The 20,304-nt window shown below is 38.1% G+C and overlaps 1 protein-coding gene across 1 annotated transcript in view; it reads right to left on the reverse strand.

Moving 5' to 3' along the window:
- Positions 1–20,304, reverse strand: part of CSTF3 (cleavage stimulation factor subunit 3) — a 76,846-nt gene continuing 56,542 nt past the window's right edge. The window contains exons 17-22 of the mRNA XM_017658482.3: positions 5,901–5,970; positions 4,462–4,657; positions 2,139–2,292; positions 1,325–1,419; positions 1,121–1,181; positions 1–700 (exon numbers count right to left, since the gene is read on the reverse strand). Coding sequence (XP_017513971.1) covers positions 498–700; positions 1,121–1,181; positions 1,325–1,419; positions 2,139–2,292; positions 4,462–4,657; positions 5,901–5,970 — 779 coding nt within the window. The 3' untranslated portion in view covers positions 1–497. The remainder of the gene's footprint in view (positions 701–1,120; positions 1,182–1,324; positions 1,420–2,138; positions 2,293–4,461; positions 4,658–5,900; positions 5,971–20,304) is intronic.

A 20,304-nucleotide genomic window follows, 5' to 3' on the forward strand; every position in this document is an offset into this window, starting at 1 on the left:
TTTCTGAGATCCTTTTATTTTTTAAAGGATTGTTTTAAAATTGTAAACTACAAAACAGATGCCATTCTGCCATAAATAAAAACAAACAATAAGGCAGGACTCTACATAAGCAAACCGAGAACGTTTTCAGAAAATGTGATAAAATGCTTTACAATCATAAGCCATCCAGTTTTTAAAATAAAACTGTTGAAAACTCACAAGTCTTCAAGCGGCACATACAAGACACCCTTGAAGAGGGAACAAAATGTGGTTCTGCCATTTTGTGCTGTTGTCACATTTTTGAAAACCTAATTTTGCTTAGAGCACAGGTCTGTTCCATATTCTAAAATTCACACAGGTTCGTTTTTTTTTACCAAGAACCATATGATAGAGGCACCAATGACAATACAACTTTGTTTCCAAGAACCTTGTAACAAAGCATTGTCTCTTTTAAACATATGACTTAGGCAAAAAGGGAATCCTGGATAAGTCTTTCAGAGGCAGGTTTTGAGCCTGCTTCACCGAATGCGCTTCTGCTGCCGCGCTCGGTAAATGTCATGAACAGGAGGGACAACAGCTCCCTTGTCTTCATCCTCGTCTGAATCCTCATTGGGCCTTTTGACAGCCTTGGTGAGCACTGCGTTACTTTCCACCGGGCCGTTGCCTTCTACAGCGAGCTCCGCGGCTCCGCCAGTGATGAGCCTCACGGCTTCCTCAACGGCTACAGCAACAAAGCAGAAGGGATTGCGGGCCGATGTTTCAAATTATGCTACCATGTAAGGCTGTGTATGTACTACATCAGATACATTATACTTAATTTCACAGGCTTCTAGTAACAAAGCATGCAACAGTACTACTGAACGAAATACAGGGAAAGATGAAAGCTGCTGTCAAAATTATTTTCATAAGCCAAGTCTAATAGTGCATGTTCCCATGACTAGAAAAGATTAGCCTTTAGGACATTTTGCTTAGTGTAATTAGAATATGAGCAAACCTCTCTGTAACAAAGAGGGTTTAGATCACCCTGGGTTTCACTGTACTTCTCTGCAAGGTTTTAGAAACCTCAGTAGCAAAGAATAATAATCCCTCCTGCCTAAGAGAACTGAATTTCCACCCTAAAAATGGAGCTTTCGTCACTTACTATTAGGTATCTTGCATCTTCGGAAAATTTCCATCAATTCATCCACTTGAACAAAAGGACCCTATTTTGACACAAATAAGTTTTAATCCCCAAACTGACAGGTTAAAATAGCACCACTTTGTACTCCCCATGATGCAAGAGAAGCAGCACACAACTACTGTCACACACACAGCGATTATCTATCGTGAAAATAAGTGAGCAAACCTGGAAGCAGATAGGAGGAGGAAGAAGTTTCATTAGCACAACTGCTGCGGGTGGTACTGGGAATACCCCACCAGGGACAGGATGTAAGCCTGGAGCTGTAAGAAAGGAAAGTAGGAATCAAATGGGATGGAAGAATTTCTATGTATGTCAGAGCAAAAATAAATATATTGTACATAAAGATGTTCTATGTCTATGTTGCTTGGTTCTGGACATTTTAAATTGCTTTTAAAGTTTTTACATGTTTGACCAAACTCAAGTGGGTGACACACGGAGAGTAGTCTCCACCCCACTGGCCACTAGGCGGCAGAAAAGTAAACAAGTGACTTTCATAAGAAAACCCAGGGGCTGGACTAAAGTCAGTTTGTCAAAAACCATTTCTAAGCCTCACAAGTCATTTGTTTTCAGCAATCCTGTTAAAAGTCAGTTCTTTAACAACATACTTAACCATAAGGGCCTTGTTCAAATAGGATCTAGGGTGCTACTACCCATTAATAAGTGTAAATAATACCAAATAGCATTACTGAAATGAGCTTCCAGTTGTATACGTAATCTAGACACAGCAGCATTTCTGAAAATGAAGTATCACTGCCAAAATGGGTTCCTGAAATCCCATCACTGGGGTTTCTTTTTATTGTTAAAGACATTCCTAACTCATCTTGGTTCCAAGATTACAGTCAACTTCCTTGTCACTGTGACTGACCCCTGGTCTAATAATTAACCTATAGCGGAAAGGTCACATTACTTCCCCCGACACACCTCTAGATTTAAATCAACAAATTGAGGTCTCAGTACTGGATCTAAAGTCATGGCTTACGTGCTAAATGTCGTGGCTGAAATGGAATCATCTGCTGAGTGTCTGGTTTGGGGTACTCTGGTTTTCTATCCACTTCATCTTTCAGAACAGGCACTATAGAAGGAGCTACAACTGGGTCTGGAATTATAGCTGCTAGCTTAGCACGGGAGACATCCTGAAAATGCAGAACAGAAGAATCCTAAACCTGAAAAAGGGACTTACAGAATATAACTCTGCAATTCTATAATCTTGACGATAACACTGAGTAATTGGGTTAAAACCACAGAGAGAATGGAGAGGGGTAAGCAGGAACTCAGTGATGGTAAGATTGTTAAATACTCAATAAGGAAAGCCAAAAGGCTCTGAAGAGTTGGTGTTTTATAACCTTACCCCAACCCCAGTTAAGAATCAATGTTGCCAGGGAGGACATATGAAGGATAGATCCAAGCTTTTGTGGGCAAATACTTGAGACTGGGTACCAGGCAGAGAGTGGGGTAATTTCCAAGAAAATTTGCAATTTAGGTAAGTTTCTGACATCTCCTACTGGAATTGAACAATATCTATATTAGTTTCTGTAAGTGAAGCTGGGTTAAGTGACCGCTTCTTGAAAGCTAAAATAAAGTTTAAAAATCACTTGCGCTGGTTAATAAGATTTTGTTAATGAAAAATTATTCCCAGCCTACTGTTACAGGGGAAAAGGAACGTTTGAACAACCACTATTTGTCAGTTTTAGCCATTTATTCCCTTTGTGATGAGGCAAATAGTAACCTCTCCATTTTGTAGAAGGGATGAAGCTCAGACCGGTTCTGGTATTTCCGAGGTCATGCAGCTAAGAAGTAGGAGACTGGCAGCGCAGCCTCTCTGAGCGCAGGCCCAGCCACAGTCGGCTGTGCAGTGTGTTAGCGACTGAGAACAGCTCTCCAGACACGTCAGAGGGCGCAGGGCAGCCAGCTGCCAGCGGAGGCGCTACCCCAGGGAGGCTCCCCTGCTGCTGGCACCTGGGGCCGATCTGCCATCTGTCTTTTGATGGTGGCAAGAGAGCCCCTTTACCCACCATCAAAAGATATAAGAGCATTGCTTCACTCTCTCTAAATTTGTTCATATGCAGACGGTGACATCCAAAGGCAGTAGGCCCACTGGGAACTGCTTTTTTCTCTTTCCCTTTCACACGTGTTACACAAACAGAAGCAAATTAATTCTTACCAAATAAACAAGTAGGAACAGAAATACAAAATGGAAAATCAATATTCAAGAACTAGTTATACTTGAAAATCTTTATTTTCATTAACTAATTTCCATTTTCATCTTGGCAAAGTTGAAACAGCTTTTTCTAATAGTTCTACATAGTAGTTTTAATATGTCTTTGACTTTTCATTAAAAAGTAATTAAACCAGAAGCACAACTTAATCACCCCTGAGCAGTCACGCCTTAGTTGTAGGAATCTGGGACTGGCAGACTTGGGGCTTCTATTAACGAAAAGGTCTGAAGCTAAATTATGGGTATTTTGTCAAACATTTTAATCTGGTTCAGACACCAGACTAGTGAGACCCAGACCAAAACTGGCCTGTGAGGAAACAGTGGATCAGGTCAGGATCATCTTAATGCTGCTTAGCTTAACGGAAGCAGTCTAGGCCTCTGATGGCTATAGCATCCCTCTGGGATTTCCATTTTGGTATTTGCTCTCATGACCCAGAAAGATCAAGAAGTGATAGAATAATGGTTTTCTCAGCAAGAGCTATTTCTGGGGCTGCATAAACATTCATCTTTCCCCTTGGCTTGAACAGGTTCAAGTGCCAGATTAGTTTCCTTATGACTCTCTAGTTTATGTAAAGGAGCTCTGTAACTGATTAGCTCATTTCCTCAAGAGCCCCACTACAGGAGTAATGTTTTGAGATACAAATCCCTCCAGGAACTTTATGGGTTTAACAAGCTGTAATATTTCTTCACTACACCTAGAAAATATGTAACTGGAGCTACATTTCGTTTAAAATCTGTCAAAACACATTCATCAGTTTTAAGAACTATTAGAAAAAAATATACCTAAAATGACATCCAAATTTTCTTTTGTTTTCCTTCTGCCCACCAGACATAAGATATAAAGCACTGACAATTTCAGGGAAATAATGAAAATGTTAAATCTTATTTTAATTTTGTTTGATACTTTTGGTACTCAGTATTTCATAAACCCAAGGAAAATCCCTGACCTTTTTTCTTGTTTTCTGCAAATGTATTCTAAAGCTAGATGAACTTGTATTTCAAAATTTACTTTCAACTTTATTCATAAACTATTGTAAAACATTGGAAAAGTACGGGTACTATACACATCTTGGTCCTAAGTACATACCTTATAACCAAGTGCTTTTAGTTCACTTGCAGAGCAAGGATATAAATCCATGAACTTGTATCTATCTACCAATAAAGCTGTTTCTTTGCCTTCATACTCTTCTTTGAATGCTGTAAACCGTCTTTTCTCCACTTTGAGTATACTAGCCAGATCACCAATATTACTTTCAAAGGCTAGAAACCGGGCCCAGATTTCTCTGTAAGACAATAAATATAGTCAATACTTCTGGTTTGGGACAGGGAGTCCACTTACAAAAAACTTTTAAGTTCCCTTCCTTTTTTAAAATTATCAAAAGCTCTTTTATTATAAAGAATTCTAAACTATAGACTATTAGGATAGTATAATGAACACCTATATATTATATAGTTTTTAATCATTAATATTTTTGCCAGATTTGCTTCATCTTGTTTTTGCATCAATGTTTAAAAGTATATTATAGACACCATAACACTTTACTCTAAATAATACTGTATTTAAGACATTCTTTGAGTTTTTACTTATTTAGCATACCATCCTATCATTTGTGGTAAGAGAGACATTGACCTTATTTGTGGTAAACTCCAGGTAGAAGAGGTGAAAAAGGAACCTAAAAATAGATGTCCAAGTTCCCTTAAATAATGTGGCTTCACCATTTTGCTTGGTGGCATGAATTATAATGTAGAATATATTCTTCACTCAGGTATGAATAAAAATATATTTCAAAATCTAACATGATTGTTCTTTTTCCAATTAATACAGACTTTGGACAAATTTGTACCTCAGCACTGTTTTAGCACCCAGTATGTAGTCACTAAGATTCTATCTAAATGTCACTGAGCACCTCTGCAGTAACTGAGTGCCTGTTATATACTAGGAATAGGACTATCACAAAACTCCTACCCTGGTAGACATTATTATTACTCAGTGAGAAAATAAGGATTGATAAGGTATGAAATCTTTTCCAAGGTCTAGTTGGCAGAGCTCGAAGTTAAATCTAAGATCCCGCAGCCTTACTACTACTACTGTACCATGTTCTTCTGTAATACTGACAGAATCAAAACCATAACTCAGAAATATAATGTGTTACGCTTTCAATATGCAGAAATCTTTGCTTTTGAGTAAGGGAGGTAAAAATTTCAGAACTCTAATCTGTTCATATCAACATCCAGGCATGTAGTAAACTAGAAATATATATTAAAATATTTAGTAACAAACTGCTAAGACATTTCTCCAGACAATTCTAATCAGTATGCAAAATTTTGTTTTGTCTTGTTCTGCAATATTTAAAACACTCTTAAGTATGAAAGTATTAAAGGCAGGCCCTATGTAAATTAAGCTTCAAGAGAGGAAAAAAATTTCTCCTGAAACTTATACTTAACAAGCAGATTTTCATCCCATAGATCACCATTCAAGTATTAAAGCTGCCAGTAGAAACTGACCAAGTTTTCACAGTGGCTTACCCAGACTTCTCAGGAGGGAGGCTTCCAGATGTTAATACTCGTTCAAACAAAACTCGAGTATTATTGTCCTCTGGGATAATAAAAGATTTTAATTATTAAAAAAGTTCAGTTTTATAATTCAATAGTGTATTTTCACATGCACTATCTCATTTAATCCTCACAAAAATCCTATGTAGATTTTTGTGAACTTTTACAGACAACTTGAGTTCGAAAAGCTTAAGTGAACAGATCTGGCTTGCTGTTGTTGAGTAATAGAGTTGTGACTAGAAGCCAGGTGTTTTTACCTGTGGTTGAGCCCTCCTATAGTATATACTGCAGTTGAAAAGTCAAATACTTTGTAACAATGTGATATCTAGACCAGATATCTCATTTGTCTTTTAAAAATGATGAAAATTACATATCTTCTGATTATAAAGTGTCAGACTGTTGGTATTTTAAAAATAAATTGTGAAGGATGGCAAGCTCAATTTTCTTTTCTTATGGTATCATTGATACACAATCTTATGAAGGTTTCACATGAGCAACATTGTGGTTAATATATTCACCCATATTATCAAGTCCCTCCCCACCCCATTGCAGTCACTGTCCATCAGTATAGTAAGATGCTATAGAGTCACTACTTGTCTTCTCTGTGCTATACTGCCTTCCCTGTGACACCCCTACATTATGTGTACTAATCATAATGCCCCTAATCCTCTTCTCCTTCCATCCCAACCCACCCTCCCCACTCCCTTTCCCTTTGGTAGCCACTAGTCGCTTCTTGGAGTCTGTGAGTCTGCGGCTGTTTTGTTCCTTCAGCTTTGTTTTGTTGTTATACTCCACAAATGAGTGAAATCATTTGGTACTTGTCTTTCTCTGCCTGGGGCAAGCTCAAATTTATATGTAGTTGGGAGGAGAAAAGATAGTGGCATGAAGAGTGTAGCTGAAATCTCCCCAAACCACATATATTTTGAAAATACAGCAAATACAACTATTCCTAAAAGAGTGACCAGAAGTAACTGTACACCAACCACTCTACATCTGGGAGAAGTCAATATCTCATGGAAAAGGGTAAAGTAAAAAGCCACAACCCAGTGGGACACAAGCATTCCCTCCAGTCCAGCTCACTGGTGGGAGGAAGAGAATCAGAGTGGGGAGGGAGTGGAAGCACAGGACTGCTAAATACCCAGCCCTAGAAATCTACCCTGGGAGCACAAATCCACATTGCACAGTGCTCTGGAGATTAGAGGGGCTGAAAACCAGTCAGAGACTAAGACTGTAAACAGGTTCCCACAACCGGATGCCCTGGGACAAAACAAAATCAGGCACTTTAAAAGACTTCTCAAAAGAAGGTGGCTAAAGGGGCAAGGGTTTAGGAGAAGGAACAGGTGGAAAAAATCATCCTGGCACACTCAGCCCAGCAGGTTGGGAACTTACAGGAGCTTCAGATACCTATCCCCCTGGGTGGCTATGCAGCCTCAGGGCCCCTCACCATGCTAAGCAGCCTGCCGCTCCTTCCTCCGTGCTAGCACCTGCATGCAAACCTGCTGTCCTCGCCATTGCTACAGACAAGCCGAAGGCCAGCCCTGCCTACAGCAACTACACAGCTTAATGCAGAGGTTCTCCCTGCACATGGCTAATGGGCTCACACAGTGGAGACAGGCACTGCGGCCAGCAAGAAGGGAGGGACTTTGTCCTCCCAGCTGACACCCACGCCACACGCCTGTGACCACTGTCATCGCTTCAGGACTATGAAAAGGCAGGAGAACCTGGTTCAATCCAAATTCCCTCAAAAACCAGAAAGAGGGCTCGGTGAGACTGAAATCACCAATCTTCCTGAAAAGACTTCAAAATAATAGTCATAAGTATGCTAACAGAGCTACAGAAAAATCTTCAAGAGCTAAGGGATGGATTCAGGAGGGAGAGAACTGAAATGAAACAAACAATGGAGGGATTTAAAAGCAGATTAGATGAGGTAGAGGAGACAGTAAATGAAATGGGAATTAGAGAACAGGAATACAGGGAAGCTCAGGCAGAGAGAGAACAAAGGATCTCTAGGAATGAAAGAATATTAAGAGAACTGTGTGACCAGTCCAAATGGAACAATATTTGCATTATAGGGGTACCAAAAGAAGAAGAGATAGAAAAAGGGATAGAAAGTGTCTTTGAAGAAATAATTGCTGAAAACTTCCCCAACAATAAGACATAATAATTAAAATAGCAAATATCAAGGACAAGGACAGAGTACTAAAAGCAGCCAGAGAGAGAAAAAAAGATCACCTACAAAGGAAAATCTATCAGGCTATCATCAGACTTTTCAACAGAAACCTTACAGGCCAGAAGGATGTGGAATGATATATTCAATGCAATGAAACAGAAGGGCCTCAAACCAAGAGTACTTTACTCAGGAAGATTATCATTTAAATTTGAAGGAGGGATTAAACAATTGCCAGATAAGCAAAAGTTGAGAGAATTTACCTCCCACAAACCATCTCTACAGTGTATTTGAAAGGGAATACTCTAGATGGAAGTGGGCCTAAGGCTAAATAGCTGTCACCAGAGAAAATAAAACCACTGCAAAGGAAGCAGACCAACTACATACTAAGCAAATGCAAAATTAAATCAGCTACCCACAAAGTCAGTCAAGGGATACACAAAGAATACAGAATATGAAACCTAACATATAGAGTGGAGGAGGAAGAAAAAGAAGGGAGAGAAAAAAGAATCTTCAGACTGTGTTTATAATAGCATAATAAGTGAGTTAAGGTACATTGCTAGATAGTAAAGAAACTTCCCGTGCAACTTTGGTAACCACAAATCCAAAGCCTGCAATGGCAATAAGTACATATCTATTGATAATCACCCTAAACATAAATGGACTGAATGCACCAACCAAAAGACACAGAGTTATGGAAAGGATAAAAAAGCAAGACCAATCTATATGCTGCCTACAAGACACTCACTTTAAACCCAAAGACATACACAGACTAAAAGTGAAGGGATGGAAAAAGATACTTCATGCAAAAAATAGGAGAAAAAAGCAGGTGTTGTAGTACTAGCATCAAACAAAATAGACTTCTAAACAAAGAAAGTAACAAGAGACAAGGACATTACATAGTGACAAAGGTGCCAGTCCAACAAGAGGATATAACCATTATAAATATCTATGCACCCATCACAGGAGCACCTACATATGTGAAACAAATACTAACAGAATTAAAGGGAGAAATAGAATGCAATGCATTCATTTTAGGAGACATCAACACTTCACTCACTCCAAAGGACAAGGACAGATCAACCAGATAGAAAATAAGTAAGGAGATGGAGGCACGGAACAACACATTAGACCAGATGGACCTAACAGACATCTATGGAACACTCCACCCAAAAGCAGCAGGATACACATTCTTCTCAAGTGCACATGGAACATTTAACAGAATAGACCACATACTAGGCCACAAAAAGAGCCTCAGCAAATTTTTAAAAAAGATTGAAACTGTACCAACTAACTTCTCAGATCACAAAGGTATGAAACTAGAAATAAATTGCACCAAAAAACCCAAAAAGGCTCACAAACACATGGAAGCTTAACAATATGCTCCTAAATAATAATTGGATCAATGACCAAATTAGAACAGAGATCAAGCAATACACAGAGACAAATGAAACCAACAACTCAACAGCCCAAAACCTGTGGGACACAGCGAAGGCAGTTCTAAGAGGAAAGTATATAGTAATCCAGGCCTATCTAAAGGAGGAAGAACAATCCCAAATGAACAGTCTAAACTCAAAATTATTGAAAATGGAACAAGAAGAACAAATGGGGCCCAAAGTCAGTAGAAGGAAGGACATAATAAAGATCAGCGCAGAAATAAATAAATCTGAGAATAAAACAATAGAAAAAAATTCATGAAACCAAGAGCTTGTTCTTTGAGAAAATAAACAAAATAGATAAACCTCTAGCCAGACTTATCAAGAAAAAAAGAGAGTCTACACACATAAACAGACTCATAAACGAGAAGGAAAAAATCACTATGGACACCACAGAAATACAAAGAATTACTACAGAATACTATGAAAAATTATATGCTAACAAACTGGATAACCTAGAAGAAAGGAATGACTTTCTAGAAAAATACAACCTTCCAAGACAGACCCAGGAAGAAACAGAAAATCTGAACAGACCAGTTACCAGCAATGACATTGAATCAGTAATCAAAAAACTACCCAAGATCAAAATCCCTGGACCACTGATGAATTTTATCATACATTTATAGAAGACATAATACCCATTCTCCTTTAAGTTTTCCAAAAAATAGAAGAGGAGGGAATACTTCCAAACTCATTCTAATTACAAAACCAGGCAAAGGCACCACAAAAAAAGAAAATTACAGACCAATATCCCTGATGAACATAGATGCAAAAATATTCAAATATTAGCAAACTGAACTCAAAAACACATCAAGAGGATCATACATCATGATCAAGTGGGATTGATCCCAGAAATGCAGGGATGGTACATTTAAAAATTCAACATAATCCACTATATCAATAAAAAGGACAAAAATCACATGATCATCTATAGATGCTGAAAAAGCATTTGACAAAGTTCAACACCCATTCATGATAAAAACTCAACAAAATGGGTATAGAGGGCAAGTACCTCAACATAATAAAGGCCATATATGACAAAACCACAGCCAACATAATACTTAACAGTGAAAAGCTGAAAGCTTTTCCTGTAAGATCAGGTACAAGACAAGGATGCCCACTCTCCCCACTTTTATTGAACATAGTACTGGAGGTCCTAGCCACGGCAATCAGACAATACAAAGAAAAGGCATCCATATTGGTAAGAAAGAAGTCTTAAACTGTCACAGTTTGCAGATGACATGATATTGTACATAAAACCCCTAAAGAATCCATTCCAAATCTACTACAACTAATATCTGAATTGAGCAAAGTTGCGGGATACAAAATTAATACACAGAAGTCTGTTGCACTCCTATACTCTTAATAATGAACTAACAGAAAAAGAAATCAGGAAAACAATTCCATTCACAAATGCATCAAAAAGAATAAAATGCCTAGGAATAAACCTAACCAAGGAAGTGAAAGACCTATCCAGTGAAAACTACAAGACACTCATGAGAGAAATTAAAGAAGATATCAATAAATGGACACACATCCCTGCTCATGGATAGGAAGAATTAATATTGTCAAAATGGCCATCCTGCCTAAAACAGTCTACAGATTCAATGCAATCCCTATCAAAATACCAACAGCATTCCTCAACGAACTAGAGAAAATAATTCTAAAATTCATATGCAACCACAAACGACCCCAAATAGCCAAAGCAATCCTGAGAAGGAAGAATAAAGCTGGGGGGATTATGCTCCCTGACTTCAAGCTCTACTACAAAGCCACAGTAATCAAGACAATTTGGTACTGGCGCAAGAACAGACCCATAGACCAATGGAACAGGCTAGAAAGCCCAGATACAAACCGAAGCATATATGGTCAATTAATATGCCATAAAGGAGCCATGGACATACAATGGGGAAATGACAGCCTCTTCAACAGCTGGTGTTGGCAAACCTGGACAGCCAAATGCAAGAGAATGAAATTGGATTATTGTCTATCCTCATACACAAAACTAAACTTGAAATGGATTAAAGACCTGAATGTAAGTCATGAAACCATAAAACTCTTAGAAGATAACATAGGCAAAAATCTCCTGAATATAAACATGAGCAACTTTTTTCAGAATGCATCTCCTCGAGCAAGGAAAACAAAAGCAAAAATGAACATATGGGACTCTATCAAACGTAAAAGCTTCTCTATAGCAAAGGAGACCATCACCAGAACAAAAAGGGATCCTACAGTATGGGAGAATATATTTATAAATGACATATCTGACAAGGGGTTAACATGCAAAATATATAAAGAACTCACACGCCTCAACACCCAAAAAGCAAATAGCCCTATTAAAAAATGGGTGGAGGATATGAACAGAAACTTCTCCAAAAAAGAAGTTCAGACAGTTAACAGGCACAGGAAAAGATGCTCTACATTGCTAATCATCAGAGACACGCAATTAGAACCGCAATGAGATATCATGTCACACTAGGTAGGATGGCCAGTATCGAAAAGATGAAGAACAACAAATGCTGGCAAGGATGCGGAGAAGGGGGAACCCTCCTACACTGCTGGTGGGAATGTAAGCTAGTTCAACCATTGTGGAAAGCAATATGGAGGTTCCTCAAAAAACTAAAAATAGAAATACCATTTGACCCGGGGTTCCACTCTTAGGAATTTACCCAAAGAATATAATTTCTCAGATTCAAATAGACATATGCACCCCTGTTTATTGCAGCACTATTTACAATAGCCAAGATATGGAAGCATCTTTATCCATTCAGAAGATTGGTTCTACAGTTACCCATATTATTAAATCCTCCCCCATATCTAATAGAGCTACTATCTGTCAATATAGGAAGATGTTACAGAATCATTGGCTATATTCTCTATGTTTACTACCGTCCCCATGACCAATCTATGTTATAATTGAGAATTTTTATGCTCTTCATCCCCTTCAACTTCCCACCCACCAACCCCAACTTCTTCTCCATGGTAACCACCAGTCACTTCTCAGTGTCTATTAATCTACCGCTATTTTTGTTCATTTTGTTTGCTCTGTATTTATATTACAAAAATAAGTGAAATCATGAGGTATTTGTTTTTCTCTGCCTGGCTTATTTCACTGAGAATATCCTCTAGGTCCATCCATGTTGTTGCAAATGGCAGAATTTCATTTATTGCTGAATATTCCATTGTGTATATGTACCACATCTTTATCCGTTCATCAATTGATAGACACTTAGGTTGCTTCCATATCTTGGCTATTGTAAGTAAGCAGAAATAAATATAGGGGTACATATATCTTTTTGAATCAGGGATTTTGTTTTCTTTGGGTAAATTCCTAGAGGTGGAATTACTGGGTTATATGGTATTTCTATTTTAAGTTTTTTGAGGAACCTCCATACTGCTGTCCACAGTGTCTGCACCAATTGACATTCCTACCAACAGTGTAGGAGGGTACCTTTTTTTCCACATCCTCACCAACACTTGTTATTTCTTGCCATTTGGATAATGGCCATTCTGACTGGTGTGAGGTGATAGCTCATTGTGGTTTTGATTTGCATTTCTGTGATGATTAGTAATGTGGAGCATATTTTCAATGGCCTGTTGGCTATCTGATTTCTTCTTTAGAGAAATGTTTGTTCAGATCCTCTGCCCATTTTTTAATTGGGCTATTTTCTTTTTTGGTGTTGAGGCATATGAGCTCATTATATATTTTGGATGTTAACCCTTTATCAGGTAAGTCGTTTACAAATATATTGTCCCATACTGTAGGCTGCCTTTTTGTTCTGCTATGGTGCTCTTTGCTCTACAGAAGCTTTTATGTTTGATGTTGTCCCACCAGATGCTCATTTTTTATTTTGTTTACCTTGACTGAGATGTGTCCAGGAAAAAATTGTCATATTTATGTTCAAGAGATTTTTTACTACATTTTCTTCTAAGACTTTTATGGTTTCATGACTTACATTTAGGTATTTGATCAATTTCAAGTTTACTTTTGTGTATGGAGTTCGTAATCCAGTTTCATTCTCTTACATGTAGCTGTCCAGTTTTCCCAACACCAGTTATTGAAGAGTCTGTCTTTTCCCCACTGTATATTCATGGTTCCTTTATTATATATTATATATTATATATTATATATTATATATTATATATTTAAATTCATACATACATGGGTTTAAATCTGGGCTGTCTACTCTGTTCCATTGATCTATGAGTCTGATCTTGTGCCAGTAACACTGTTTTGATCATTATAGCTTTATAGTAGAGCTTGAAGTCAGGGAGCATAATACTCCCAGTTTTGTTCTTCATCAGTATTGCTTTGGTATTTGTAGTCTTGTGCTTTCTATATGAATTTTAGAAGTATCTGTTCTAGTTCATTGAAAAATGCTGTTGGTATTTTGATAGGGATGGCATGAATCTGTAAGTTACTTTGGGCAGGATGGTCATTTTAACAATATTAATTCTTCCTACCCATGAGCATGGGATAGATTTTCACTTACTTGTGTTTTCTTTAATTTCTCTCATGAGTGTTTCAGAGTTTTCAGAGTATAGGTCTTTCGCCTCCTTGGTTACATTTATTCCTAGATATTTTATTCTTTTGATACAAATGTAAATGGAACTGGTTTCCTGATTTCTCTTTCTGCTAGTTTGTTGTTAGATACAGGAACACAACATATTTCTGTGTATTAATTTTGTATCCTGCAATTTTAGTGAAACCAGTAATTAGTTCTAAGAGTTTTTTTGTGGAGTCTTTAGGATTTTCTATGTTAAATATCATGTCATCTGCAAATAGTGACAGTTTAACTTCTTCTTTACCAGTTTGGGTGCCTTTAACTCTTTGTGTTGTCTGATTGCCATGGTTGGGACTTCCAGTACTTTGCTGAATAAAAGTGGTTAGAGTGGACATCCTTGTCTTGTTCCTGATCTTAGGGGAAAAGCTTTCAGCTTTTCACCATTAAGCATGAGGAAAGCTGTGGCCTTGTCATATATGGCCTATATTATGTTGAGGTATGTACCCTCTCTGCCCATTTTGTTGAGAATTTTTATCATGAATGTATGTTGAATTTTGTCAAATGCTTTCTTAGTGTCTATTGAGATAATCATGTGGTTTTATCCTTTTTGTTAATGTGGTGTATGATGTTGATTACAAATATTATACCATCCCTGCCTCCCTGGAACAAATCCCACTTGGTCATGATGGATATCCTTTTGATGTGTTTTTGAATTCAGTTTGCTAATATTTGCTGGTGAGGATTTTTGCATATGTGTTCATCAGGGATATTGGTGTATAATTATCTTTTTTTTTGGTAGTGCCTTTGTCTGGTTTTGGTATTAGAGTGATGCTGGCCTCATAGAATGACTTTGGAAGTATTGTATCCTCTTCTACTTTTTGGAATACTTTAAGAAGGATGGGCATTAGCTCTTCTTTAAATGTTTGGTAGAATTCAGCTGTGTAGCCATGAGGTTTTGGAATTTTCTTTTTTTTTTTTGAAGATTTTGATTACCAATTTCATTGTTTGTGACTGGTCTGTTCAGATTTTGTTTCATCCTAGGTCAATCTTGGAAGGTTATATTTTTCTAGGAATTTGTATTTTCTAGGAATTTCTTATAGGTTGTCCAGTTTTTGGCATGATTTTTCACAGAATTCTCTAATAATTCTTTGTTTTTCTGTGGTATCTGTTTTGAATATTCCTTTGTTTCTGATTTTGTTTATTTGTATATTCTTTTTTCTGGGTAAGTCTGGCTAGGGGGTTTATCTATTTTGTTTATTTTATCAAAGAATCAGCTCTTGGTTTTATTATTCCTATTGTTTTATTCCTCTCTATGTTATTGATTTCACTTTGGATTTCCTTTGTTCTTTTTCTAGTTTCTTTAATTGTGAGTTTAGACTTTATATGGGATTGTTCTTGTTTCTTGAGGTAGGCCTGCATTGCTAGGCACTTCCCTCTTAGAATGGCCTTTGCAGTGTCCCACAAATATTGGACTATTGTTAATTTTGGTTTCATTTGTCTCCATGTATTGCTTAATTTGTTTTAATTTGGTCATTGATCCATTGATTCCTTAGAAACATTTTGGTTAGCTTCCATGTGTTTGTAGGGTTGTTTGTTTTCTGTATGTAATTTATTTCTAGTTTCATACCATTGTGATCTGAGAAGTTGCTTGATACAATTTCAGTGTTTTTTAATTTACTGAGGTTCTTCTTATGGCCTAGTATGTGGTCTATTTGGAGAATGTTCCATGTACACTTGAGAAAAATGTGTATCCTGCTGCTTTTGAGTGGAGTGCTCTGTAGCTATGTGTTAAGTCCTTGTGATTTGATGTATTTTTCAGTGCTTCTGTTTCCTTATTTATTTTCTGTCCGCTTTATCTATTGATGTGAGTGGAACTGAAATAGAGCAATAATCAATTTAATCAAATCTCCTACAATCAATGTGTAACCTATTTCCTCCTTGAAATCTGTTAGTATTTGTTTTACATATATAAGTGCTCATATGTTCAGTGCATAGATATTTACGATGGTTATATATTCTTATTGGACTGACCCCCTTTATCATTATGTAATGTCCTTCTTTGTCTCATTACTTTGTTTTGCAATGTATTTTGTTTAAGTAGTGCTATTCCTGCTTTTTTACCCCTATTGTTTGCATGAAATATCTTTTCCCATCCCTTCACTTTTAGTCTGTACATGTTTTTAGGTCTGAAGTGAGTCTCCTGTAGGCAGCATATAGATGGATCTTGTTTCTTCATCCATTCTGACACTCTCTGATTTTGATTAGTGTATTCAGTCCACTTACATTTAAGGTAACTATTGATAGGTATGTACTTATTGCCATTTTATTGTTTTCTGATTGTTCTTATAGCTCTTCTCTCTTCTGTTCTTCCTCTCATACTCGTTATTTGATGGTTTTCTTTAGTGTTGTAACTGGATTCCTCTTTTAAAATTTTTTGTGTATCACAGGTTTTAAGTTTATGGTTACCATAGGTTCAAGGATAGCTTCCTGTCTATATAAATTGTCTACATTAAATTGATTATTGCTCTATTTCAAACACAATCTAAAAATACTTCTTTTTTCCTTCTACACACTTTACGTTAGATGTCATAATCTGCACTTTTTATGTATTCCTTGACGGACTTTGTATATAGTTAGTTCTAATTTCATACTTGCTCGATAAGCAATTAGTCTACTACCTTTCCTGTGGGTTTATTTTCACTGGTGTAAACTATTTAGCCTTAGGAACATTTCCATCTACAGCAGTGCCTTTAACATATCCTACAATGCTGCCTTAGTGGTTATAAACTCCTTGAGCCTTTGTTTAGCTAGGAAATGTTGGGTATTACTTTTGAATTTGAATGATAATCTTTCTGGGTAGAGGATTCTTGATTGAAGATCCTTCTGTTTCAGTACATTAAGTATTTCATGCCACTCCCTTGTGGCTGTAAAGTTTCTGCTGAGAAGTCTGCTGATAGCCTGATGGGGTTTCCCTTTAAGGGAACCTTTTTTTTCTCTCTGGCTGCTTTCAATACTCTCTCCTTATCCCTAATCTTTACTATTTTAATTATTATGTATCTTGGTGTTACCTTCCTGGGGTTCCTTTTGTTAGGGTCTCTCTGTACTTCCATGACCTGAGTGTCTATTTCCTTCCCCAAGTTGGGTAAGTTTTCAACATTTCCTCAAAGAGAATTTCTATCCCTTTGTCTCTCTCTTTTCCTAGTACCCCTATTATGTGAATTGTTTTGATTGAATTGGTCACATAGCTCTCTTAGAATCTTCTTGATTCTAGAGATTTTTCTTTCTTTCTGTTCCTCACCTTCATTGTTTTCCTGTTCTCTAATTTCCATCTCATTTGTTATCTCCTCTACTTGCAGCATAATTCACCCCCTCCACTGTATGTTTCATTTCAGTTACTGTATTCTTGAGCTCTGAATGGCCTCCTTTCAGTTCTCTTTGTTGAAGTCCTCCCTGAAAATTTCAATACTTTTCCACAGATCAGTGAGCATATTTATGACTGTTACTTTGAAATCTTCATCTAGAAGATTGGTGGTCTACATTTCATTTAGCCCTCTTTATGGTGTCCTGTCCTGCAGTTTTGTTTGGAACATATTCCTCTGCCTCATTTTGTTAGGGTTTCTGTGTTTCTGCCTTTTGATTACATGAATCTGCTATGCTTCCTGATCTAGAGAGTAAAAACTTTATGAAGAAAGCCATTCCCAGAATCTCAGGACTCTTTCCTCTTCAATGCCTGGTATTCCTTTGCTGTGGAGGCCCAGTTGATGGGCAGTGGGCACGGCTGCCTTTCTCTCTGTTTTCCAGCAGTGGTTTATCTCAGTCTGCTGAGGCTGGCAGTTTGCCTCAGCCAGCCCTTTGTGACCAGAGCAGTGGCACTTTGGCTGAGATTTGTGGGCAGGGCTGCCCTCAGCCTGCCCTGCAGCAATGGCATGGCTGCTGGGCTAATGGAATAGGTGGGGCTGTCTCACAGTGAGTTGCACAATGGCAAGGTGCATGGGCTCAAGGTAGTTGCAAGTCTCCCAGTTGTGAAGTCAGTGGGTGCTCAGCAGTGGCTAGGAGCTGCACAGTGGAAAGGTGCACCCAGCAGTGACAGCAAGGTATGTAGCTGCTTCGAGTCATGTGCTGGGCGGTACATGGAGGTCCAGAGACAGTAGTCGTACAGTGAAAGGGTGTATGTACTATCACAGTAGGAGGGCCTGTCGGGGGCAGGGGCGGGCAGCAGTAGTGAGCTGTAGGTGGGAGGCCAGGCTGGTGCGTGGAAGCAGCTAGTGGACCGCAGATGCTGAAGTGAGTGGGGCGGGTGCCCCCTAGCTGTAGCCAGGTGTGTGGCACTGGGCTTGGCTTCCCATGGTGAGGAAGGAGCTCTTGAAACTGTCTCCTTGCAGGTGCCTCTCTAGCTGGGTTGAAACAGGGCCATAAAAGTTGGGAGAGTCTCCCTCTGCCTGACAGCCAGCAAAGTCTAATGCTGCTTTGAAAAGTGCGTTGGTGTGTTGTTGGTGTGCAGAAAGTGCCTCAGGGCTAAACCACCAGTGAGGGTGATGGAGCATCTGGTGCTCCCAAGAGTACCCAACATGTTGGGTTGGGGAGGTATCATCCACCTGCCCTTTCTCCTGCAGAGATAGCTTTGTCCAACCTCGCCTCTTAGTCTCACCTACCACTGCCAGCAAGCCTTTCAAACTCTCCCTCCATGTTGGGTCTCAGTGGAACCAGCAGAACATTCCTGTCCTCCATAGGTAGCTGGTGTCTCAGCCTCCCAGAACATTCCAACTGTCCCTGGTGTCCAGTCCTGCTAATCACCAGAACCCAATGCAATGTAGACTTGTGTTCCCAGAGCAGATCTCCAGGGCTAGGTGTGCAGAGTTCCTGGGCACCTAACCCCTCCCAACTCTGTTTTTCTTCCTCCTCCCTGTGGGTTGGGATGGGGCAAGAGCCCGTCGCATTCGATTTTGTCTTTGCCACTTTACCCTTTTCTGTGTGGTCTTTTCTTCTTCCATAGGAGTGGGTGGTCTGTTCTGCAGTCTTCAGGTCGCTTTCAGGCTTAGTTGTATTTGCTATTGTTGCTTCGATGGTGTGTGTGGAGGACGAGGTCTCCATCTTGCCTTCCTACTCCGCCATCTTGAGCCTCACCTACATAGTTTATTTTCTTAATTTGCAACACCATGACTACTCTCTACATAACTACTTTAAATTTTGTATAAAATTGAGTAAAAAAAACATTTTGCAAGGTCCTCTGTAGCTGTAGGTGGGAATATGACACTTCTTGCTAAGCTCTTAAGGGAGCTATTAAAATTTAAGAATCCAGCAGTAAAATTACTAACCATCATTGATTATACATTTTTAATGGGTGCATTTATGATATATAAATTATACCTCAATAATGTATTTTTAAAAACTCCAGCAGTGATTCATTTTTATTGTCTCAGTATAGTTAGTCAGTTTTATTATATGTCCATACACAAAATAAAACCAAGAGACTACATGTATCGAAGATGGTGCCAAAGAAGATGGCACCATATTCATGGCTTTCATGTTAAATGTAACATACTGCACTTTAAAAAGTGGTAAGTAAATCTTACACTTTATACTTTCTGCTTTATTCCAAATTTTGCTCTGGACTCACCTTTTACTGTTCTATACAACTTTCCCTCTGCTGGTTACCTGCTGTGTTTTGTACATGGAATAATACATTTTCCTGTATCTTTACTTGGCTAAACTATTACTCATCCTTTAAGACCCATCTCATGTCTCCTCTATGATACCCTTTAGAACAATGCTGTCTAATAAAAATATAATGCAAGCCAGTTATATAATTTAAATTTTCTGTCAGAGAGTAAAAACAGATAAAATTAGTTTTAATATATTTTCTTTAACCCAATATAATTAATTAATGTAATATGAAAATTTATTAAGATGTTGTATATTTTTTTTTCCATATAACTCTTTGAAATCTGGTTTGATTTTATACTTACACATCTCTCATTTGGGCTGGCCATATTTCAGGTGCTGAATGCTTAGAAGTCTAGTGGCTACCATAACTGCACAGCACAGCTCTAGAACTTATTCCACTCTCCTTTCTGTACTTCTACAGTGCTTTACTCAAGGCTCTATTATAGTATTTAGCACATTTTTTCATGATTGCCCATCATCATAGTTACTATTTATAGTATGCTTACCACAGTCCACATAAGTCAAACACATGCAAAAACTCATTTAATCCTCTCAACAATCCTCAACAAAATGAAAAGTATTCAGCAGATGAGAAATCTGAAACA

Source organism: Manis javanica, chromosome 11 (genome assembly GCF_040802235.1).
Source record: "Manis javanica isolate MJ-LG chromosome 11, MJ_LKY, whole genome shotgun sequence".
Taxonomy (NCBI): domain Eukaryota; kingdom Metazoa; phylum Chordata; class Mammalia; order Pholidota; family Manidae; genus Manis; species Manis javanica.